Source organism: Anopheles coustani, chromosome 3, assembly GCF_943734705.1.
Source record: "Anopheles coustani chromosome 3, idAnoCousDA_361_x.2, whole genome shotgun sequence".
NCBI classification, from domain to species: Eukaryota; Metazoa; Arthropoda; class Insecta; order Diptera; family Culicidae; genus Anopheles; species Anopheles coustani.
This window is the reverse complement of record NC_071288.1, coordinates 40855632-40880702: the sequence shown is the minus strand read 5'-3', so window position 1 is coordinate 40880702 and position 25071 is coordinate 40855632. Positions and strand designations below refer to the sequence as shown.

Below are 25071 nucleotides of genomic sequence, written 5' to 3'. Positions count from 1 at the left end.
GTGCTGCCACCCACCCCGGAAGGGTAGTGCCGGCCGTTTTGGGGAGGGCTCCATAGATTGGCGTGCGAGAATTAATGAATCTCGGTGACATGCATGGCAACAGAGTCCGATCTCCCAGGTGATGCTGGCGGAGTGGCATGCTGCTTCGAAACAAAACACGTACGGCTTCGGGCGAGTCAGCCCATTGCCACATTCTGAGTGTGGTTTACCCAAGCACACACACACACACCAGGTGGCACACCGTTGCAAATGATACACGATGCGATCCCGGCAGCGTGGTGGCAGCGTAATGAGCGCTTGTAACGCTACTAATGGGCTGGTTAGATAATTATTTTTCAGCCCCGGCTGTGCTTTCTTTCGCTTATTATTATGATTTCTAGCCCGATGCTATAAATTGTGTTCTCGTAGAGTCGCCGCACCGAAAAACAACTGAAAATGTGGTGGGGGGTGGTGGTGGTGGCTCCGAGATTCATACATTTACCGTTACCGAAAGCAGCAAAAGGGCACACGTGCTTTTTCCGCCGATCCGTGCGATATGGTGCACGGTTCGGGAAATGGGGCCACGATACGGAAAGCTCCCGGGTGGGATGGGAAGCCTCCCACCTGGTGATGATGAAAAATTAGAAACTGAAGTGAATTTTAAACTCATTTTCTCGCCCGGACCCGTCCGGGAACGACCGGCTGCTCATTTGTTAATGATCAAATCGGGAAAGCGAAACACACGGAAATTGAAATCCGATCCGGTTTCTCTATTCTCGTTGAACCTAGTTTTCCCACTAATCCTAACCGGTGGCCAAATTTGGCCCCCGGACTGGAAACACGTGGGTCGTCGTTGGGTTTGCATTCGTACACGTGGATTTATTTCAAGTTTTCTCCCCGCTCTTCCGCTTGATCTTATTGCAGTTTGGAGCCGGATGAGGAGTGTACAACTGATTCCGTTTACCTCCACCGTAAACGAGCCACCGACTGCGCCTCGGAATCGCACATGTTTGTTGTGAAATGATAATTTTCATCAGGAGCACTTGAAGCGGATGGCCCTCGAGCGGGAAGATATGGCGCCGCACCTGAGGGTCTATTCGTTTTCCTTTTTTTTCTTATTTCCACACGCCCCATTTGACTTTTGCGAGCCGCTGCCCTTGGAGGAAAGGTAACACCGAGCCGGTTATTATTTGTTGATGTTTTACAACAACCGCCCCGGTTGCTCGGTACGCCCAAGTTCAAGTGGTGGCCGCGTGAAGTTGGCCAAACGAACCAATGCTTCACCGAGATCGGAACGAACGGTGAATCAACGATGTTGTGGTGCTTGTTGAGGCGATTTTTCATTAAGCTACTACTATCAAACAATTTTTTTGTATTTTTAACAAACTTCTTATTTAAATTTATATTATTTTTAGGGTTTTTTTATTATTTTGTAGAATTTTTCAAACGTTTTACGTATTACATTCGCGTGCTCTACTTATTATAATTATTTTTCGATAAGAGTACACGCTTGTTTCCAGCATGGCTAAGAGTACTTTGCCGTAGCAGGGAGAGCTGATGTTTATGTTGAAAATGTGTATTTTTAAATTACACGTGATGTTTCAATGTTGTATGCAGCAAGTTGAAAATATAAATATTTTCAACACACGAAAAATTACTGAGGCTAGCTCAACAAAACTTTTAATTACCATTCCTGTATGGCAGATACATGACCTTATCCGTTCCGTACTCGTATAAAGCATAACTGATCAATTTTTCAATGTAAATTAATTTTAGATTTTTTTTATAAAAGCAGTTGTTGATTTGTGTTAAAATTATATTATTCTTTTTTTAGTAATTTACGTTGAAAGCGTAGTGAAAATTCAACAACTCAACACACTTTTTTACACAATTTTTTACAGAATGATTGGGATTTGTGATTCTGATTTTTATAGATAGCTTTTAATATCTCTTATTAATATCTGAGTATTCGTTATTAAACGTTCATAACCAGAATTAAACATTCAACCCAATCCTCCAATAATCTTCATTCCAATAATAATTTAAATAATAATAAAAATATTAAGCAGAAACAAACTCAATCATGGCCAGTTACACATCCGCAATCTTTCATGCAATATAAAATCAAGGTTTAATAAATCCAAGCTGTAATTTCGGTCTAACACCACAGCGCTTAATATTTTTCATTAAATAATCATTCTCCAATGAAATCTGCAAGAAAACCTCCATTAAACGAAAATAATGAAAAGTACTTCATGCACAGTGACATAGCCTAATGGTTCTGCAAAACGGTTTAATCATCTTAGCGGTTCCCACTTACGAATTAAACGACGCGCACCGCGATAAGAATTTTCACCTCCAGCTGGCAACGATGGTATAATTTGTGCTTTAAAAACTGTCCCCATTTCGCCGGAACACGTCGAAAGCGGCACGGAACCATTTCGATTCCATGTTTTTCCCATGATTTTCCACCCTTCGCTCCAAACGAACCGAACCGAGCGAACGAGCGAGCTTCGCTTGGCTTTTGTGGGACATAAATAAACTTGCACGCCGGAGCGCCGATCCATCCGCGACGGATTTTTCCTCACTTTATTTACACTCATTACACGCAAACTTTCATTCACTTTCCCACCGCGCCCTTCTGCCACACACCGCCCGGTTCTGAACGTCGTCCGTTACCCGTTGGTTTTTCTTCCACTTTTCGGTTTTGTTTCCATCTTTTCCAGACCGTTCGTTCCGTGCCCTGGAGCAAGGCCAACGGTGGAAATCAGACAACGGCACCGCGACACAGTTTCCGGTGGAGGAAACCGCGTCCAATAGACCGTGTGTTTCGTCAAGAGGGCGACCCAGAACAACAACGCGATCCGGGAGGCAATTTAAAACATAAATTGAGATAGTTAACAACGGGACCCACTATCGGAAACTGCCCACTAATGAATTCCACCAAAACGGCCACGGTCCAGCAGCGGGTTCTGAGTAAGATCGTCGAAGAGGATCCACCAAGTGCGCTGCTGGCGAAGGTTCCACCTCCGAGGCCTGCGATCGGCGAGGTTCAGCAGCCGGCCAGCAGCGAGGGACGTGACCAGCTGCGCCACTGTTTCGTTCCGGCCGACGAGAACGGATGTCTTGGGCTTCACCTGAGCCGCACACCCTGGGATCCGTATCCGTGGGTGAGCGGAATCGTCGGGGGTTCGTGCGCCGATCTGGCCGGTGTCCGGGTCGGGGACTGTGTGCTGGAGGCGAACGGGGAGGACCTGCTCGGGCTGAAGGTGGTGGACATCGCGAAGCGGGTCCGTAGTCGCCGTGTTTCCCGCACGTCCCCGGCCGGCGTCGGTCTTCTGCTCTGGAACTCGGGCTTCGAAAAAAATGTAAGACCCATCAGACTACATCTCCCAGCTTCATGTGACTCATCATAACATTCTCCCGACAGAGCCTCAACCCGCAGTCCCTGTCACGCTTCGCCAACTGCCTCCAGGGCATCGCCGGACTGCTCGAGTGCCCGATTTGTCTGGAGATCATCCGGCCACCGTCGTGGCAGTGCAACCACGGCCATCTAATTTGCTCGGGGTGCCGCTCCAAGACGACCAAGTGCCCGATTTGCCGGGAGGTGCTGGGCCGCGGACGGTGCATCGTGGCCGACAAGCTGTTTCACTATCTCGTGCAAACGCTGGGACATGAAGGTAAGGGGGTTTGTTTTTCACCAATTTTCCAATTTGATTTTACTTAAATTCAAAGATCGGTATCGGAACGATCAACCTTATCTAATTTATTCTCATCATGCACTCGAGAGAAACTTTGGGTAATATCGTTATCAGATTGTTGGCATGTTGTCCTATCGCTCTTGTATAAGTAAAGGATGGGTAATATGTATCCCTCAAACAAAGAACTTGAGTTTCTCCTAGTGCTTTCATAAAATATATCATTTCTTTTACAAAAAGTAACTCCAAGAATGTTGGGACCATTCTTTACCATGCTTTCGGTCCCGAGGCAAAGGTATATATAGTTTTCATATATTTTAGAGAACCGATGATTGTTATACTGAAAGCAATTAACAAAATTAGATTTGTTTGCAAAACCAAATATAAAAGAATTGTTGTAGCAATGAGTTTTTTAATAATATGATTGAAATATAAGATGTCACAAAATTAATCATTTGTTAGATATGGATGAATAGTTTGTACAACCATGAATTGATTCAGTTGCTTTCATCTATATCTCCACCTTCTATCCCAAATAGGCCAGCCCATATTTCCTCCCAATGAGGATGCCTTTATTTTTATCTCCACGGCAAGACTGCAAGCATAACGAATCAAAATCATTTTTCCTTTCCTTATTTAGCATACATATTGTCGGACTTGATGAATAGTTGTTTAATTTATTTTGTTTGCAAAAACTTATATACCTCAAAATATGATAACAAGCATGGTTTTCAAGAGAATATTCGTTAAATATTACGAAAAGTCTTCTTTATTAACCTAGGATATATCAAACACGGTAGTTTACATATTCCATTACTACATATATTTTTATATTGCATAATTCTGCTGAACTGGTGCAACTTTTCGCAGAATAGTTTTCTGCTGCCACAACAGTTTTAAAAATATCTCGTAAGTTGGAAGGTATAGTAAATTCATTGTTTTGTATTGCAAAGTTTGTTTTGTATTCCAATTTATTGTTTTGTATTGCAAGAGCCAGCAATAATTACAACTCGCATCGTATTACAGTTTAGGAATTAGGAATTATTACTACGCATCGTATTACAGTTTAGGAATCATTTGCACCATTTTTTGTACCAAAGTTTGTTATAATTAATAATTGAATTTTCATTCAAGCAAGAATGTGTCAATCATGCGTTGTGTTTAAACAATTATCAAATTTTTGTTAAATTTATTAGAAGTGTAAAAATCGTGAATCTACCTACCAAACTTGTTTTGTATCGTATGTTAGAATTATTATCAACAGAAAGGTTTCCAGAAATCTAACCAATATAAATATTATAATACGTTCATAATCCACTCAATTTTCTCTTTTTGTAAATAAAACGATACTCTGTTAACCCAAACATATTGATCAATGACGTCGATAATCTGTGTGCTTGCGGTATGGTTGCATCACAATGCGCACCTATCGGTCGACCATATGGGTTAATTGTTTTATTGCGGTTTCGCCTGCGATTTTACTCATTATGGTTCACTTTATTCCAGCCGACCAGCACCATCGACCCCCGATGGATCCGAAATCCCCGGCCAGCGTCAGTCGAAGGCTCCCACTAATGCTGCGGGAGTTCCAGCGTCAGCCGACCCCGGACCTGCATCAGCCACACAAACACGCATTCAAATTGAAAGCAAACACCGGCCCTAATGGGACCCCGCCAGCATTATCAACCCACCCCTCGTCCTCGCCTTCGTCCCCCTCGTCATCGTCGTCATTGTCGTTCCACTGCCCATCCGGTCAGCCGTGTCCGCGGATGAAAAGTCAACATGACATTCTGATTCACCTGCAGAAGGCGCACCAGACGAGCGTCGTCCAGTACTACGTCACTGCGGGCGATACGGTGGACGTGGCTCTCACGGACGCCGGTGGAAGCTCGCTGCCCTGCGTCGTGCTGCTCCCGACGCCCTCCGGCAAGGCCACCCCGAACGGTGAGCCCTCCGCGGAGGAGTCCCGCTCGAGCCGGAACCAGTTGTTTTTCGTCACCAAATTCCGACCCCTGGAACAGCCGGCCGAGACCCTTTGCTGGCTGTGGCATCTGAGCGATGACCTCCAAAGTGGTAGCTTCCAGGTACAGCTGCTTGACGATCGGCAGCAAACTAGCGGAGGATCCTCCTGGCAGGGTCGACCGGTTCCGCTGGAGTGGGGCTGCCAGGAGGTACTGAGGAGCAAGCGGTACGCCCGTTTGGGTGGCGATACGCGTACCCTGCGGGTTCGAATAATGCTCGAAAGTACCGATCGAACTGGCAGTGAGTGAAGGGAGAGAAGCAGAAGGGCAGGAAGACCCAGACGCGGAAGCAATGGACCGCCGAAAGACTGATCATGCATTACCAAAATAGACAAACCTAGCATTAAGTGGTTTTTCGGACATTTTTAGGCCGCAGCTGCCATTGTTACAAAAATCTCGAGGAAAGTATTTCCCCCGCGACTAAACCCTATTGAGACAAATCAGACAGAGGAAAATGGACTAGAACTGTGTAGAAGTGTATGGTTTTTAAAAACTGAAAATGTGTTACAAAGGGAACATTAAAATACACCCTTAAAATATTATAGCAAATTGTCAAACTTAAGTTAAACTATTCGTTTGAATCGAATCAACAAATATAGAATCATATAATGGATATAATAAACAAATTACTTTACCAAACGTCTTGAGTTTTTTCTTCAATCCATAAACTTATAGTGACATACGTTTCAGCGACATTTAAAAGGCAGAAGCAAGCCCAAAGCGATTTTTCTTACGAATCGCTGATAGGAGAATATTTTCTTCTATTCTAGGCAAATCGATGAATCATAGGCGATCATATCAATTGTAGATTAATAACAATGAACAGTAAACTTCATATGGAGACTGAAAAGAGAATCTAAAGACTGTAAAATAATGAATGATTAATTTGCTTGCGATTTTCAATTCAAACTTTTACTCTTGCATTGATTTTTAATTTGAACTACCAAGTCGAATTTTTCAAACTTAACGGCACAAACGATAAGTTGGCGGAGTATTTCACTGAAATATATCATTATCTATCGTAAATCTTTCATGAAATATTCCAATGGAACCATTCATTTCAAATAATCAAGGTTGATGTCCTGAACTAGATAAAATTTATTTTTAAACTTTGATTAATAATTTTTATCAGTTTTTAACTTTTAACACCATTACACACATTGATTGCTATAAAAAATAAAATATAAAAATACAGTTGAAGACTATTATACCTACATTATTGAGTGTTGTGTCCAGTTTATCAAACATTAAGATTAAAAAAATCTTAAAACAGCGGCTCAGATATCTTATTACATAATTGATTCCGGATCCTATTTAAAAAAGCGAAGTTTAAAACAACTTGTTGATGAAATGCTAAACAGTTAATTTTAAATAAAAAAAATGTCGTCCAAGCAATTATAAAGCAAGGGTATGTGTATATCAATAAGTGTAAATAAATAACATTCAACTACATCTTAAAAGCGATAACGATTGGTAAATGATATTTAAAGTGTGTGTGAGATTAAACAAGTGGTTTATTATCGAAAACGGTTTTCTATTCAGACCATAAATGTTGAGACACGAGGCTCTCCCATTTATCGTTCAAAGTTTATAATTACAAATTAATTACATACACTAAATATAGATAACAACACATCGCATTCCGGCATCACAATCAAGAGAAAGATGCACTTCGATTTCCATTAGACACCGGTTCACAAGTCCGCCAGCCGCTTGATCGATGCCTTCAGTAGAATTTCCGTGTCCGGGCTGAAGGTAGCCCGAATGCACACACCCGTATAGAACACGCCCGCCTTCGTGTTGACCAGATCGTTCCACGACTTGTCCACCATCGAGTGGACCTCCGAGCGCGAGATGAGCTCCTTGCCGAGGATTTGATCGAAACCCTCCTTGCGGATGATGACTTCCAGTGCGTAGCTCTTGCTCAGCTCGGGGCTTCCCTCAAGCAGGGCCGAGAGAAAGATGTCCCCGATCGTGCTGACGGTGGTGGGGAGGAAAGAGGAAGAGAATCAGATCAGACATCCCCGATGTCGGCTGGGTCAATCGACCGATGTGAAACGTACCTGGTGTCGGAGATTAATTTCAGCCAAAATTTATGACCATCGAGCAGCAGCAACAGGCACGCATTGTCGACGGGTGTCCGCGGGGGAAGCGAAATCTCGGCCGACGCCGTCCCGAATGAGATGACCGGCGTCCGGTGGTGCACGGTGACGTGCTGCTGCAGTTCCGGCGCTGAAAGATGAATGTAACTCGATTTAACACGCCTTGGAAGTCCTGTGCGAGTGGGATCCCGCCACTTACCGGAGATTAGATCGCTGCAGTACTCGCCACATGGACAGTGGAAGGTCGCTGGCGAAGGGTGCAGTACAGGGACCGTCAGCTGGATACCGTTCTCCGGAATGCTGCCAAGACTCTCGACCGAGACGTTGCACGACATGGACGACGTTGGGCGGCGCACGGTGAGGCTGTTGTAGGAAGCGGACAGCTCCGGTGCCAACCGGTTCGCCGACGGACATCGAAGCACCGACACCGAGTTATCACGTCTGTAAGAATTAAATCCGGAGGATGAGTAAGGCTGGAGTGCCGGCCCGTTTCGCGAACTTACTTGAATATCTCGCTCGACGACAGGGACAACGATTTGCCCTTCGACCCCTGCAGGTCCCCGACGTCCGCCTCCGGCGACAGCTGCTGGTGGTGCTTGCTGAGGTTGTCCACCGAGCTGGCCTTGCCCATGATGCGCGCCAGAAACTTGTGCGTGTGCGAGTGTATGGGCCGCCCCGAGGCAACCAGATGGCTGTCGCTGCTGTACGGGCTCTTCTTCACCGGTCGGGGACACCGTGCCCCAAACAGCCTTTCCCTCAGCCGTCCGTCCGACCCCTCGCGCAGGTTGAACGCCTCCGTGATCGACTGGTAGACCTGCTCGGCCAGCAACGACCGGCCGGGCGTGTAGCGCTCGCGACAGATGGCGCACCGGTCGGCCCGGACCCGGCACTTGGAGCACACCAGGTGACCGTTCTGGCACTGGAAGACGGGCGGCGGGATGGTGTCGAAGCACACCGGACACTCGAGGGCGGCCACGATCGTCTGCATGCTGGCGGTCAGCCGCTCGAGGTTGATCGGCATCGGGCCGCAGCAGAGCGACTCCGGGTTGCAGGCCGGCTCCATGCCGGTGCTCCACAGCAGCAGCGTCACGATGTCCGACTTGGCGCGCACCATGCCGGCCACTTCCGCGATGCGCATACCGAGGACATCCTCATTGTTCACCTACCAAAAGCGAAAAACACCAAACATTAGATAAAATTACCCCCGAAAAAAACCCCCCAATCAAATCGAGAGTCTTACCTCCAACACGCAATCGCCAACCTTCAACCCGGTCACCTCGGCCGGTGATTCTGCGTCCACACCACTGACCTAGTGGGGGACAGATGGAAGAATACATTTAACGAAAAAATGTCGGTGGAAACGAATGACGAAGAAGAAAAAACAACAACGGACCCGAGATTGGTCGAGGATCGAAAGAAGCTCGCCTTGAACGGGCCGAGACGAGCCGGCGGAAAACACCGCAGATCCGCAGATTGTCGAGACCGCCGTCGACCGCCCGTGTACACACGGGAACGGTGAAGGGAGAGAGAGAGAGAAGAGTGTGTGAAGGTGAAGGTCATGCACAGCCTACGGGCCAGCTCGATATGCTGGCGTTTGCATGAACGAAGACCCTGGATTTTATTGCCCCGCTATCGTCAACAACTGAAGCTGAATATTTTAATATTTTGTAAGCATTCTTTACTTCTCGAGTTTGTACAAAAAAATTTGTTTTTCAGCAGAAAAAAGTTGTTTTATTTTATTTCTGCCTTTCCGGGATCATATAGCGTTCGGCTAGGTTTTACTGGGAATTTACCAAAATTTGCATTCTCCTTAACAGAAGTAAAACCAGACCAATATCATGAGTGGGGATTTATTGAAACATCTCCAATAACTTAAGACCTTCTTCTGTTATAAATTTTCCTTTTCATGAGTCCGTTAGTTTCTTAAACTAGCGTTCAACCCGTGAAATGAAATTACCCTTTTTTTCTTTTTTTACGTGGCACGACATCCCCTAGTGGGACAAGGCCTCTCTCCGAAGAGAGTTTGTGTGACCGAAAGACGGTATATTATAGATCGGTGATCAGCCGTTCGTAATACCGAGGGGTGCCAGACTTGAGATTCCACCGCTACGCCATGGGCACCCCCAAACATGGCATTGGTAATTTTGAAATTGGTTAAATACTAAAAAGCTGTAATATTGAAGCCATTTAAATTTTCTGTAACATTAGATTTAATCAAACAGAGTGAGGTATGTTGTTTCTTTTTCAAGAAGCTCTCTGTTCCTTCTTTTTGTGTTTGATTTCAAAGTGTAACTTTGCAAAGCTTCCATTACGCTCGGTCCGATGTACCGAAAATTAATTTAAATGTGTAGAAAAATAAATTCTTATTGCCATTCCATTTCTATGTGATGATAGATATCATGAAAACTACGTCAGTGATCATTCGGTTGGCATGGTAAAATAAAGGTAAATTTAAAACTATCACACAAATTAAATAATGATTTGTTCTCCATTTGTGTGTGATCAAAAGTACAGTAACTACTCGGAAAAGTAATACAGTTTGAGTTTGTAGTTTAGACCTTCAGTAGAGACATAATTCATATGAAACTATACAGAAACAGCAAAACACGATTAAAATATCTGTTTAGCACAAATATATGTTGAAGCTGATTTATGAAATGTTTGAGAAAATTATAAAATGTTAATCCTTTTCTGTTCAAACCTGTGTCATCGATGGTCTAATTCTAGCTATAGTTTTTTTTTCTTTTGTATCACAGATTGGTGTTTTACTTGATTCAAACTGTGTGCTTAATTATCGATACAATTTTGCACACTTTTCTAGGGGTTTAGAAAAAACTTACAAGGTTTCGTAAATTGAAAACCTTCATTTGCAAGGTTGACTCTAAATGTAAACAGTTAGTTGACTATGGAGCACCACAATGTGGTCATTCACTCTTTTAAAAGATCTTTTAATAAACTTCACTCAACGAGGAAACCATCGTGAATGCTCTCCCCCTGCAATGATGCACATTTTAAAAAAGGAGAAAAAATCGATTCACTTTCTCTTCACGTTCGAACGAGCCACAAAAAACAAGTAGTACACTTTTTCTACGCGGAATATTTTACCTTACATGGTTCAATGAGTTTGATGGTGTTTTTTGTTTTGTAAATCATTTCGGTGCGCCTTGAGTTTTATTTTGTCGTTACTATCAGCCTCCGTGTGGGTTGTTTATCAGAGGCAACCTTAATTGACGGAGCAAATAAACGGAATAATTGGCCACACAACGGGAGACACCAGCGGAATGCATTAGCGAAGCATTAACACCAAAACAGTTTGACACACAGCGCAAGATTCGAAAGCGCACATTCCACGCCGGGAATCGGAGGATTGTTGATGGCCTTGCGATCGGCTTTAGTCGATGGAAACGAGCGAACACCCGAACCTACCCAAGGATACGGATCCCATTTGCTGCGCGTCAGATGAAACCCGCAGGAACCGTCCGCCTGCTTCGGAATGTGGAGTATCCGCACGGAAGGATCGTAGTGGTCCTCGGTGCCGGCCGTCACGCCACCTCCGCCACTCTGTGGTTGCTGTTGTTCCGCATCCGCCCCCGTTGCCGTTTGCTGCCGCGCGACGGAAAGTTTCGAGAGCGAGCTCGACTGGACGAGCTTCGTTTCCACCATGTTGTGATCGACACTTCACTTCACTACGACCTTCCGAAGGCCCCAACCTGAAAAGGAATTTACTGCCAAAACTTCAAACCCGCCGTTCAGACGCGATCATCACGCGATCGGCCCTCGGTCTGCGCGTACGATCGTCCGGAAAGAAACTGAAACGATCCACGACGGCACCAACGCTTGGCACCGTGCGAAATTGTGCACGAGTGGTTCACTTCTGGTTTTGGCGTCCAATGGTCCCCTTCTCCTCGAACACGGTCACGATGCCGCAGTGAAGTAGTAGTATGAGCCCCTACTGACACACTGACGATCGGTACCGACTGGGCGACTCGAAAACAACAACCGGTTGGGCATTCAACTGTGGTTATCCTGGTCAAAAGACAGCGTCTTCGTGTTGGTGGCGCAAAGCCACACACGTGGAAGCTGCACGTTGGGGCACGACCCTGAATCCGACCGCTCCGGAGGCTGCCGTGTCGTTTAATTGCATACATCCACTACACTTCCGTCCACATGGTGCGAGCGATCCTGTCCCGTCTACCTCTCACACAGATCGAACTGAACTTGAAACCGCAATGAGTCGCGCGATCACTGCACCCACATTAAACCCGCACGGTATGAGATCATTTCGCGCCGTGAGATTTCAGCTTAGGCCGGTTTAAACTCGTCACGATCGCTCCGGTTGCGTCGAGTTCAGCCTGCACGCGACTAATGAACGATCGTGCTTGGCGCGTTCCGCATCAATTAGTGCCAAACGCTCGGAATTAAATGGACCACGATGTACAACAACCCGCAATCCTCACATACCGCTGGGCTGGTGTTAGATGGAAACAGGTGCCATACCTTCATCGACGGGAAAAGGACACCTAATGCGTGGGGCGTAATGTGCAACGAACGAGGCTTGCTTTCGGTAAGTGAACGGTTCACTAGCTGGTATTTGCTACGGAAGTGTCCACATGTAGCGTTAGTAGACTGTACCGTCTATGGATGGAATGTTACATAAGGGGCCATTTTCGGTTGGACACACAAATTCGAACAAACGACCGGTAAATGCCGACCGTTCGTCGCTTGCAGCCGTAGGAAGTCACCTTCGTGCGGCTAATGTTTCATTGTAGGACGTACATAGCATAATTGTGCTCTTACATCAAGTTCAAAAGGTTAATGAGTAGATTGTGATGGTCGAAAATTGTAACGTTGTGAAGGAGAAATAAATGTAATAGATGAAAAGCTAAGCACAATAAGTGAAAAAAAAACTTGATAAGTGAAATTTAGTATATTAAACAGAGTGAAATGAAAGAATAACATACTGAAAAACAATTTATATTTTGTAACCTTTGGAACAAAGAGATTTGAACAAGAACAAACAAAAACAGAAAAAACTTTTATCAAATAGTAAAACTAGCAAGTTGCTATTCTTTAGCAAAAATAAATCGATCAAGAGCAGGGTTTGGGCAAAATCCCAGCTAACGGCAAGCCTTTCTTTATTTGGCCTGGAAAAAAATGCTTCGGCATCGTAGACTGCAACCTTATAATTACTGTTTGTTGCAGAAAAATGATTGAATTCGACTTCCAATCATGAGCGAATCAGTTTGTTTTTCTCGTGAATGCACAGTGCAGATTTATTTCAATTATGGTGTACAACATTTTCGAGTCATGCGACTATTTAATAAAGAAAATTCTCTTTTTACCCTTCAAAAAAAAAAAAGGGTTAGATTAGTTATTTTTCATTAAATGCCTACACAAAACAAATATTGCAACATGAATTCCTTACCAGAAATATGAAGGAGTCATCGGTTGTAAAGTATCGAATTTAAATTAGACAGTATAATTTGAAGTTCTCAAATCAAGATGCACAAACAGTGAGAACTATCGAAGACGTGTTCACAGTTAAGAAATAGTTTTTAAAAAAGTTTGAATGTATTCGGCCCTTAAGCCAGGATTTATGATTTCATGTTTAAAAAAATACCACTTACCTGTCCCATGGCGAGCCGCTTCTTTCGATGCAATTATACGCACACCTCCAATTAAATTACACGGGAAAGCAGTTCTTACTACTGTATTCAATAAAAATCATCTGTTTTTTATTGTATTTTGATAGATTATTTTTTCTTCAATTTCTCTTTAAACATGTCTGTTGCTTCTGTTATCCTCCCTCTGCCTGCCCACGATTAATCTGCAATTCTCAAAGTTCTTCTGTACAATAATGTGCCCTCCGGCTTCTTGCATGCTCACATCGGGCACGTACCGAATTTTTAAAGGTTCCTTAACACCCTTAAAATGATTCAACATCCGAGAGGATGAGGGGGGGGGGGGATAGGGAGAGGTGAAGGGATTAAAATGGGAACTGATCCGTTCGGTTACGTGCTCGCCTCCCCCACCATAACCATTGGCTGGGTGTTGCCGGACATGTGTAAAATAAATCCAGACAGGAACCACACTGTTACGTTGCTGGACATTTATGTTCGAAGTGAGCAAAAACGTGAGAGCATCAACGAAAACCTAAATTATACACATTATACTCTTATATGAGAAGAAAAAATGGGCCAATGAAGCATCATGATCGAATGACACCTTCCGCAGGCTCAATCTATCTGAGTCTGTGTTTGTATTGTAATTGCCAATAGTACGAGGACGTAACTGTACGACACCGAGTATAAATAATAGGCTAATCATCCAATCGTATTCGTTTGCGCTTACTTCAAGATTACTTTTTTAAAACTTGATGTACGTTTAGAAAAGTCGTATTCGCCAAGGAAAGCATCACTGGACACACACACAACTGGACGATCACTTGCGCCCCGCAACATTTTGGCTTCTCACTAGAGGGTTTCTCACTTTGCAGTAGCATCGCATTGATAATTGTCATTTCTTAGTTTTAACTCGTCCCCATGCTTTGGGCACGGTTTGCATGTCTTGCCACGGCTGAGCATTTTCTCTCTGTCTTGACTCCTATAGTTTCACATGTTTGTGAATAAATATTAATTTAAGTTAATACGAGGAAAAAATTAATGGTTGAAAATTGATAAACAGAATGCAAAAAAAACCAATTACCTACTTACGAATTAATATTTTGTATTGTTTTAATGTTTTTTTCATTCGTGTACCTTTGCTCTCCAAACTTTGCTTCGATTTTATTCCGCACAAACACACGCACACTCACACTCACACGCAAAATCGCCTCTCCGTTTACCGCTCTTTTGCTAACGTACATCCATTTCCTTCCGTTACAACTATTAGCCTTACCATTTCGCTAAACGCCTAATCCAACTATTTAAACTTACAGCAAAACAAATTAATCTTTACTGGAGTTTTACTTCGGGCGGGGGCGGGTGTATTTTTGTAGAAAAACCAAACCAACTACAATCCGAACCGATGGTGCGACAGTACAACGGAATCGCAGTCGTAATACACCAAAGAAACAGTGGTGTTTACTTTTTCAAAGAAAAGGGTAAAGAGAACTACATTTCTTGGACATTATTTACTACTTTGCGAACCCTCACTCGATGGGTATTGCACAAGAATTTCACAAAACATCGTTGTAGTGTAAACAATTACATGCCACAAACCGCCAAAACCTCCACAAAAACACAATCGCTTACAGGCTGGCTCAAATGTTCACCGTACGCGGTACAAGTGTTACTAAATAATTTTAGCTTTAGAATTATTCATGGTTTGTTTCCTGTTGTTTTTGTTACAAATGAGTCACATTTTCCTGTTTCTGTATCCTTTGTTTATGTTGTACGCATTTTGTTCCCGTACACACTATATTACTGCCAGTCTAATGAAAGTGAAACAAAACCATCGAAAAGTTAACGCAAACCAACAGGTTCTTTCAAGCGGTACGAATCTTTGATGGTAAATCTTATGGTGCTAAAAGACGAAAGCATTCTTACAATGCAATGAAATAAAATTTGACACTTCATTGCGCTGCTTTCGTGTACCAGAGATGTAAACTACCAGGAGTAGTAAACCTTCGTTACACATGTCATCAAACAGGCCCGTGGTAAAAAAAAAGATACGCAATCCAAGAAGCCCGTCAAACAATACATAAACAAAAAAAGGCAGAAAGAATAGGTTTCTTGGATTACCCAAATGGGTAAGATGCGCTATATGGTTTAATACTAAACCTGCAAGTATCAACGACTGTTGTCACAAGAAAACAACTAGAAAGTTTGGTGGATCCACTATTGTCGAATCACAAAAAAAACAACCATGATCCACCATCCAAAATGCTAATAACATTCGTATCGTCTGAAAATACCTAATGGCCTTAGAACAAACCCGATTTGATAGAGCTCACCACAGCGGATAAACCGAGATGCGTCGTTTTAACCGTTACATGTTCCTAGTCCACTAGGGGAGGGCATTGTATGCCCCGCATTTTGCATTTTCAAAACATGGCCTCGCATGTGCGCACGGAATAAGCCTTATGGTAACTGTCAACGTTCCTTCAAGTAAAGTTATACATGTCCTGTGTAAGCCAGTGTTAATTGCATGTTTGTATGCATGGTCGGGCAGAGCCCGAGTTCAGTGCCCTGATAAAATGTACGCCTGACGCGTTACTTTTGTTATGCGAAAGCACCCTCCTTCTGTTGTATCATCAAAACTTTTCGACAATGAAAAGCGCGCACCTCAAAAAATTAGCCCATTCAATGTATATATATATATATATATAACTATGTAAATGTATCTCTCTTTCTCTCTCTCTCTCTCTCTCTCTCTCTCTCTCTCTCTCTCTCTCTCTCTCTCTCTCTCTCTCCCTTCCTATCTCATGTTCTATGTTCTGCTTCATTTCTCTTTAAACCACATTTGTTGGCTGTAAATTCTTAGTGTGTTTTTCCGGTTCCGGTACCGTTTCCGAATGCGACTGGGTGTGGTCCGTGTTATTATTGATTTTGATTATTGATTTGTTTGCGTTTTTCTAACATAAAAATGGGAAAGTACATGACTTCCCTGCAATCTGTAATGTATTTAGTACATTTTTTCTGTCGGGAATTCCTACTTTTCGTCGTTAAAATCGAATCCCTCCTCGTTTGCGTTTGATCAGATGCCTTACTGAGGTGCGTTAAAAAACCCATAATGTCGGACTTCTGCTTAAAATTTGGTCACTTATCTCGCGCCCGATCCCGTGTGGCTTTCGTAACCCGCGAGATGCCGTCCATTTTACACTGCCTACATTCTGTAGTTTAATAAAACAATTCTTCCAACTGCCTGGCTGATAACTCGATGCTTGCGGGTCATGTCGGTATGGATTTGGTGTATGTCTACACCGACTTTTCGTCAAACTGACATGTGCGCTCTGCCGCACAGCAGTGCCCGGACGTGTTGTTTGAGTCTCACTCAACGTATAACGCGCAACGATATATCCACGCGAGCGTTTGCCTTAACGTTCGCACGATTCATGCTACTTAAACCTTAACCACCAACTATAAGAATAGAGTGTCCTATTTTCCGTGTTTCTCTTCCCCAGTGCCGGGTTGGTTGGGCCCTCGGGGCATATATGTACAAGCTTGTTTATGCATGTTACGTAGTACTAACCTTCTTATACGTTCATCAATTGTTTCACCTTAGCTAAATTAGCTTACCACTTAAGTCACTAAATCGTCGCGTTTCGCCCACACAATGGGTTTTCTTTTTCGATTACTTGTCGACTCATCGTTTTACGTATGCATCCTAGCACCGTACTCTTGGGTTATCATTTCAAGCCATGTAATGTTTTTTTCTATTCATTTGCTTATCACTAATTATCGTCAAACCACCGTTTTGTCTACAATGTGTATGGTGTTTCGACTGGTTCTATCCCTGGCTCCCTTTTCACCAAACCGAATGGCTTGAACGGTGTACACGATATTTTTTACATACTTACAGTATGGGAATATCGGTAATCTGGTCGACAACAGTTTCCGATGAATAACTAGTCCTCCCCACAGTACAGCTCACTGTTTTTTAGCAACTTGTCTATTGGTGAGATCTCTCAGTGGGGAGTTTTAACTGGGTTTCTTTGCCTGTTTCCAGGAATTTTCAGAATTCGCATTTGTAGAAAAAATAAGCAGAAATATTGATGCCAAAACAGAAAGTATGCCGCATTTTATGGATTGTAAGTGTAACCACCAAGCTAATTTTCGTGTGACTTTCAGTGCAAACAGCAGTTGCAGTTCTAATCAAATATCATCAAATATTTTCGTGCAATATTTTTCATTTTGTGTTATTAAGTTGTTGAAAACCTACCAGTTTGACGAAACTCCTTTACTCACAATTCATGTAAATTGTCCTGGATTCTTCTTCTTCTTGGCGTAACGACCTTGTTGGTCATGCCTGCCCGTTAAGGGCTTACGAGACTTGTTTCCCTGTTGTACGTGGATAGTCAGTCCTCTCGTACAGGGGAGGGTTCGGTCTCGGTTGGTATTCGAACCCAGGCCGTCGAGGTGGTGAGCCCCGGCGCTCATAGGCCAATTTTCTAACCGGCGTTACCGCTCGGCTGTCGCGGACCCCCTAAGTTTGTCGGCTGTTGTATATTAGCAGTACGGCGATTAGGCTTGTCATGTGGACTGTTAGAGTATCCATATGAACAGAGGAGTACTTTTTTTTTGTTGGTGTAACGATCTTGTCCGACCTTACTGTTCTCTTTGTGTACGTGGAAAGTCGCCTCTCGTACAGGGATCGGTACGGCTCAGTTGGGATTCGAACACACGCCGACGAGGGAGCGCTTTGGAGCTCGAGAGCCGATTTTCTAACCACCGTAACAGAGAAGAACTATTATGACTAAAACTGCCATTTTCGCTCTTGAGTTCTTCTCTGTGAGTTTACATTTTTAGAAAATGTATGAACCAATAGTCAAAAATTTAAATTATTTATTTTCTCCTCTTTTGGAATCGCATTTGGAAAAGTTCCGAAACGTTTCTATTAGTAAAATTGTGAACATTACACCCGATGAATGCAGCAATGGTATGTTTATAGTTTACATCCATAAATTAACAAATGTTAGGTCAAAAATATTGCACTATAATCCATAAAATACGGCATTTATAAACTATGCACAAGTTGTCTGAAAAATAAAACATAAAAATCTGCTCTTGATAGAAAGGTTAGTTAAAAGGTGTTTTTGGCGTGCTTTGACTCCTATTTTATCCGATAACTAGTGGCCAGAGGTTGGACTGAATGAAATACGAAGAGTAGAACAAAAATCTACAAGCCTTACAAAATGATGACGAATGAAGTGGCCATGAAGACGAGGCATTCTAATAAACCTTTTAAAAAACTTCCATGTTATTGTAAAGAAATAAAATGTTATTGACTGAGCTCCATGCGACTGTAAAAGCAATCGGGTAGCGGAGAGGACAAGATTTTAAATAATTCGTTAAAAAGTGGCAGTATTTTTGCAATATGTAAAAGTACGTCATTTGGGTTACAGGAAACATTGCACACCTCCTTTGGAGTAACTTGGAGCTTCTTCCGAACAAAGGAATTAATTAAATGATTTTAAAACAAAGTGTCTCTAAAATAAAAACACTCATATCCTGAACTGAAATTTACCCCTAGATGCCGTCACAATGTCAAATGTGTTTTCGCACACACACAAATACCATCCAAACTATCCACGATCATGATCATACACACCCGGTCGATGCGGTGTGGCCCGTTTAGCCAACGATGGAAAGTTGTCAGGATTTGATGATGGTCTTCATCGGATCTGCATCGTTCGCGTTCACACCAAAGTGGTGATTGGTAACACCGAGCAAGGTTCCCGTGCTGCTGCTGCTGCTACTGCTGCTTCCGGAGGTGGCACTGCTGAGGTTGCTGATAGTGCTGTTGCTGCTGTTGCTGCTACCGCTGCTACCCGGACCCATCGGACTGCCATCGTCCGGCGACACGCCGACCATTGGCGAGGGGCAATCGTTCGGATACTTGCGCTTCATACCAGCCACCTGCTGTACAGCGGCCATCGACACGGACGCCGCCCCACCTTGGCGTTGTTGCTGCAGTCGCTGTTGCTGGGATGATTGTTGCAACTGGTTTTGATTCACCGCTGGCAGCTGCTGTTGCTGATGATGATGCTGGTTCATAATGGGCGCATCCAAAAGCGCATGATGCGACGAGCAGGGTGAGGTCGCTGGGGCGGTATGCGAGGTGAGCCCACCGGCCGACAGTGGGCTGTCGGGCAGGAAGGAATGATCGAGCGAATAGTGCAACGCTCCGTCCGTTTCGTTTGCCTGCAGATTCAGTATGCTATCGATCGCGTTCTGTACCTGCCGGCTGATGTCTTCCTCGAAATTGTGGCCCGTGATCGCATCGAACGTGATGTGATTCATCTGCAGATCGTGAATGGCTTGTTGTTGCTGTTGTTGCTGTTGCTGTTGGTGATCCTGGAACGTCGTGTTCGCTTCCAAACTCATGCTCGCCGATTGAAGCTGCAGCGCGATGGAGCTAACTTCTTTCGTCGGACCGGGACCGTTGTAGTTTCGCGTGATACTATTAACCACAACCGGTACTCGACCACTTCCGTCGTCCCCGTGATGATGATGGGGATGGAGCTCGGCGGGAGGATCCAGCCCTAGAAGATCACGATCGAGATAGTTGATAGTTTTGCCGTGGCCATCGTTGTCGTGCTGGGAGGAACTACTACTACCAATATCACCACCACCACCACAAAGCATTAGATTGGCCGTGTCGTCGCCTGCAACACCACCATCATCTACATCGCGGAAGCAACTTTTGCCCTTGCCTTCGGTACCCATCACCACCGTCGTTGACACGTGCATATCCTGATGGTTGTGGTTATGATGGAGATGATGGGGAAGGTGGTGATGGGTGGGATTATGTGACAGGTGGTTGTGCATTAGGTGCGATTGTTGCTGCTGCTGCTGCTGCTGATGGTGAAGATGGAGTTGCTGGTGCTGCTGCTGATGTTGACCATGTCCAGCGTGATGGTGGACGAGCGAGTCGGAGGTGTCGGTGGGATCACCGTTGTCCAGTATGCTCGAGCTACAGATACTGTTAAGGTTGTTCAGGCTTAGGCTAAGATTAGTATCCAGCATGTCGAGCACGTGCCGGTCATCTTCCGTCGCCGATGCCAGCAGGATGTCACCGTTCCAGGAGGTCCGTTTCAGTGGACCATGATGTTGATGATGGTGGTTGTTGTTGTTGTTATTATTATGACTATTGTTGTTATTGTTACTATTATTACTCGTGCTACCCAGCATGATGTTAGTGTCGAGATCGTCTTCATCAACATCACCATCCCCACCACCACCGCCCAGCGGGTTGCACCGTGGTCTACTGTTGTTAGCACAGCTACTACCGATAATGACCCCACTACTAGCTCTACATCTATCACCACCACCACCAGCGCCGGGCACCAACGACGTGCCACAGTCAATGTCTATGTCTGTACCACCACCGGCACCTGTTCTACCACGACCAGCACCGTTGTTGTTGCTACCATGGTTTAGGAGAATATGATCGTTACCTGCGGCGGAGGTTGTTTGAGCGGAACCATTCGAGCCAACCCTAGCTGTCCGGTTTGCTGCTGCGGCGGATTGCGTTGGCTGCCGGATACCTTGGGGTGTCGTCGTCGTGATAGGATCGTCGCCGGTACATTCCATCAGCCATCGGTGATCATCGTGCTTGTCACCACCGACGACCAGATCAACGCTATCGGCAAGCTGATCTTCGTTGCGACCCAGCGAAAGGCACTGTCGTTTGTTGGGGTTCACCCCCGGGTGACTCGAGGTGGGCGAAACGTTGGGATAGAGCGCACCCGAATGTAGGCCACCACTTCCACCACTTTCGCTCGTCGTGGCGGCCGACCACAGGCGCTTCTGCGTCCCGCTGATGACACTGCGAGACTGATGCATCATTTCGTAGCTGTTCGATGTTTTGTGCAAGAAGGACTCGTGCGTGGATGCTTCCTCTTCTTGCGTTACCTCTCGGAAAACGGAAGAGGTCCAACTGTTGCGTGTCCCCACCAGCAGTTCGTCTGATTTTTCGCTCACACCAACCGATGCGGACACCGACCCACCGTCAGACTGGGAAGAGTTATCACCCTGACGATGTAACGATCCGAACAGCGCATCGAGACGCGTTTCGACAGTTTTCGAGGATCCGACACCTATTGCCGACGTCACACCTGTATCGTCCCCACTTCCTCTGTTGCCTGATAGTAGCTGGTGTTGCTGTTGATGCTGCTGCTGCTGCTGCTGTTGATGCGCATTTAGGAACTCGGCCAACGGTGAGTCGATCCTCGAGGTAGAATGATGATGGTGCTGTTGGTGATGAATCTGTTTATCGTCAACCGATCCACTAAACAGCTGCTCCAGCTGTTTATCCACACTTTTGGAATCGTTCGAATGGAACATTTCGTGGATCTCCTCCTCGGGGGTTTTCTTTCGACCGGTTGCGTTGGTGTTACTGCTCCCGGCTCGCATGCCTCCACCTTCAACGACGGCATTATCGCTACCGGCGCCGCTGAAGTAGTTCAGATCCTTCTGGAAGCACATCCACTCGTCGTAATGCTCCGACGTATCGTTGTGCTCCGCAGGGACGGAAGACCCGACAGCAGCTTTTGGCATGGCCGCCAACGGTGGGACGTCATTTGACGTTGGAAGCAAGTGGCTACCGCTACTCCGTTCCGCAAACTGTTTCGTTTCTGAGCCCGCTGAATCCTTTTGGGTGGCGTGCACTTGATTGAAATAGCGCAACGTTGGTGGTGTCGAAGCGACCGCCGCACCCGGTTGGAAGCTAGGTGCCATTGGTTCACTTTTCTTCTCCTCCGCCATCGCCCCGCCGTCGCATTTTTTCATGATGAAACTTGGTGTTATTTCGCTCTCGATATCGTCAAAACTTTCAACCATTGTGGGGACGTGCTTCTTGAACAAGGGATCACCACCGGATGAAGGCCGTGCAACTGGCATTGTGCGCCCGGAGCTAGCCTCCAGCGTTTTGCCGATCAGTGAATGGGCACTAGAGGACTGCTGGAATGAGCCCTGGAACGAAAGGTTGCTGTTGATCGCTACGGGTGCCGCCGACGACGATTCGTACACAACCGATGACGACAACGACGATGCCGACTGTAACGGTGGCTGTTGTCCGGTGGATTCTTCCCTTGCCACCATACCGTATTTGATAGTCTGTTGGACCGACGATCGCAATGTCTCTGCCACCAGGCTCGAGTTTGTGCTGCCTCCCGTGGACGGGCCATGGTTGAAACAGGTCGCATCACCCGGACTGTACGCCTGCGAATCCTTGCCATTCGATACGTCCGCTAGGGTTAGGGGTAGAAACGGAGAGTGATCTCTTGCCACGTAGTGAGCCTCGCCGTGTTTGGGTTTCTCCTCATCGGAAGAGGAAACACAGATCACTTCGTCTACGTTGCTTCCCGTCGTTGTTGCCGTCGTTGGTGGATCACCTTCGTTTTCTCTGTCCCGTATCAATTCTTGCATTTCTTCTATTTCCTGCGTGATATCCGCTTTGAACAGCTTGTTCACTAACATCAGTTCCGATGTACGCACTTCGCGCTGTGGAAGGGAGGGAGTAAAAAATACGTCAAAAAATTAGAGCAATTATTTTCTCATTCACGCTTGTACAATACAAATTTCTTTTTATTTTACTTTGTACATATTATCAATTTTTAAAAATTTGCCATTAGTTAAAACAGCTGAATAAATCTAAATTTGTATATTCATATATCGTATTCGTATTCGTATTTATTCGACTTACTAATACGTTCTTCAAATAGGATAAACTAAAGACCTCGATAATGAATATCATCTATACCAATTTAAAGGGAACAGTTTCTCGTTTCGGTAAACTATGTACAAAAGGAAAAAAATATTGAAATAAAGCGCACGAAATTCCTATAAGAGCACCTCCATTTCTTTTAATTGTGAACCTAATGTTTAAGACTATTTTACTTTTTTTTTTTTTTACTTCATATTATGACTATTTGTGGTGCAGTTCTTTTAAATATACAATTACATATGAATGTATAATTATTGAAGAAAATTTCCATAAACGCAATAAAATTTAACGTGACGATCACTTGAACAACATACAACAAGTGCTTAGTTTATTTAATATTTTTCAGAAGTTTTCGACATCAAATTGGACAGGTTTTGTAAGATCACTTGTCCAGGATTTCCTAAGGAACTCTACAGAATTTAGCTTGGGGCTTTATGTTAGCCAATCCGCAAGAGTAATAATGATCCCTGCACCAAAACTAGTGAAAATTTCAAATCAATTTGGTCAAAGGGCAAGTAATATTTTTATAACTAATACGAAACATTTTTCATCAAAAGTAAGTTTGGATGATGTGTTTATAGGAATTTCGCGCGCTTTATTATTGGATTAGGGGGTTCACCACCTCGATGGCGTGGGTTCGAATCCCAACCGAGACCATACAAGGGTACGAGAGGACTGATTATCCACGTACAACAGGGAAGCAAGTCTCGTAAGCCCTTAACGGGGCCGGTATGACCAAGTGGTCGTTACGCCAAGAAGAAGAATTATTGGATTACTTCTTAACGCCTTGATGATGAATTAAAGACTGAAATTAGCCAGGGAATAAGCTTGAACAGACGAAATTAAAATTCTTATATGTATATCATCCAAATTTGAATGAGCTTCGACCAACATTTCCGACACCAGTCAAACAAGGACCTAAAACATAACCTACCATCGACTCGTTGATCATTAGGCGCTTGTAGCGACTGAGCATGGTGCGAAAAGCCTCCGGAAACCACTCGGCGGTGGTCTCGAACTGCAGTTCCTCATCCTCGTTCTCCTCGCAGCGCTCCTCGTACATGCAGTGATAGCGGATGAGGCGCTTGATTGCATCCTGCTTGCTTCCGAATGGCGTGTTGGTGTCCGGTTTTGTACAGGCGTCCTGATCCTTCTGTATCTGAATCTCAAACCTGTACCATTCGGGGGGAGAAACAGAAAGAACAAAACAAAGACAAATGCCACAAGTAAGTTTTCTATTCCGAATCATATCCTATGGGAGTCTCTCGCGTTCCGAAACGATTCCGGTGACGGGTTTTTGTTGCCTTCTTTATGATAATAGTTGTAAAAAAGTAATATCACACTCACAAACTTGCACGGGGCACTTTGACAGCAGGGCTGTTCGGAACGTTGGTCGTTATGTAGGTCATCGGTGTCGATGGCAAGGTGCCCGCCGGAGCAGCGATGATTACTGCCGGCGTGCCAGTGTTGCTGGTCATCGCGGAAGCGGCTACGACGGCCGACGAAAGCGCGTTCGCGTTAGTCGTCGTCGTTGTTAGGGTCGCAATCTGTGGCACTGCGACCGTTGTCGTCGTGGACGTTGTCGTCGACATCGAAGAAACCAGATTGCTACTCGTACCGGTAATGGGTAGAGGATGGAAACTGGCACCGCCTGTGAAGGATGTGTTATTGATGCTGCTATTGGTTGCTACCAAAGGGGGAGGAGATATCATAATCGAAGGGGAAGATAAGGATGTCGCTGTCCTGGTTGACGATACGTTCGGCGTTGAGATTGTTCCAGTCATCGAAGAGGATACAATCGCACCATTGTTGGTAATGAGGATAGTATTTCCTTGCCCATGAAGCGGTTGTTGGTGTTGTTGCTGCTGTTGTTGTTGCTGT

General features: G+C 44.8%; 3 protein-coding genes across 3 annotated transcripts in view; 1 reads left to right on the top strand and 2 right to left on the bottom strand.

The window, feature by feature from the left end:
* Positions 1-2912: 2912 nt before the first annotated feature.
* LOC131261204 (uncharacterized) lies at positions 2913-5947 on the top strand. Its single transcript, XM_058263177.1, has 3 exons — positions 2913-3347; positions 3410-3659; positions 5184-5947. Exons 1-3 carry the CDS (start codon positions 2913-2915, stop codon positions 5945-5947), a joined length of 1449 nt encoding a protein of 482 aa, XP_058119160.1.
* A 1445-nt stretch (positions 5948-7392) lies between these two features.
* LOC131271761 (uncharacterized) lies at positions 7393-11463 on the bottom strand. The gene is made up of 7 exons (XM_058273288.1): positions 11416-11463; positions 11227-11361; positions 9041-9109; positions 8304-8962; positions 8000-8241; positions 7762-7930; positions 7393-7675 (listed from the first exon to the last, which is right to left on the bottom strand). The coding sequence occupies exons 1-7, from the start codon at positions 11461-11463 to the stop codon at positions 7393-7395; spliced, it is 1605 nt and encodes a 534-aa protein (XP_058129271.1).
* A 6825-nt stretch (positions 11464-18288) lies between these two features.
* Positions 18289-25071, bottom strand: part of LOC131271756 (uncharacterized) — a 45480-nt gene continuing 38697 nt past the window's right edge. The window contains exons 7-10 of the mRNA XM_058273283.1: positions 24538-25028; positions 24125-24362; positions 20921-22967; positions 18289-20005 (exon numbers count right to left, since the gene is read on the bottom strand). Of these exons, the coding sequence (XP_058129266.1) occupies positions 19116-20005; positions 20921-22967; positions 24125-24362; positions 24538-25028 (3666 nt within the window). The 3' untranslated portion in view covers positions 18289-19115. The remainder of the gene's footprint in view (positions 20006-20920; positions 22968-24124; positions 24363-24537; positions 25029-25071) is intronic.

Excerpts from the sequence above, each read along its gene's own strand:
- LOC131261204 (XM_058263177.1), top strand. The coding sequence starts at position 2,913 with ATGAATTCCACCAAAACGGCCACGGTCCAGCAGCGGGTTCTGAGTAAG. Across the intron at positions 3,348-3,409 it reads ACTCGGGCTTCGAAAAAAAT|AGCCTCAACCCGCAGTCCCT; the intron begins GTAAGACCCATC and ends TTCTCCCGACAG. Across the intron at positions 3,660-5,183 it reads GCAAACGCTGGGACATGAAG|CCGACCAGCACCATCGACCC; the intron begins GTAAGGGGGTTT and ends ACTTTATTCCAG.
- LOC131271761 (XM_058273288.1), bottom strand. The coding sequence starts at position 11,463 with ATGGTGGAAACGAAGCTCGTCCAGTCGAGCTCGCTCTCGAAACTTTCC. Across the intron at positions 11,362-11,415 it reads GCTCGCTCTCGAAACTTTCC|AGTGGCGGAGGTGGCGTGAC; the intron begins GTCGCGCGGCAG and ends CAGCAACCACAG. Across the intron at positions 7,676-7,761 it reads AAATTAATCTCCGACACCAG|CACGATCGGGGACATCTTTC; the intron begins GTACGTTTCACA and ends CACCACCGTCAG.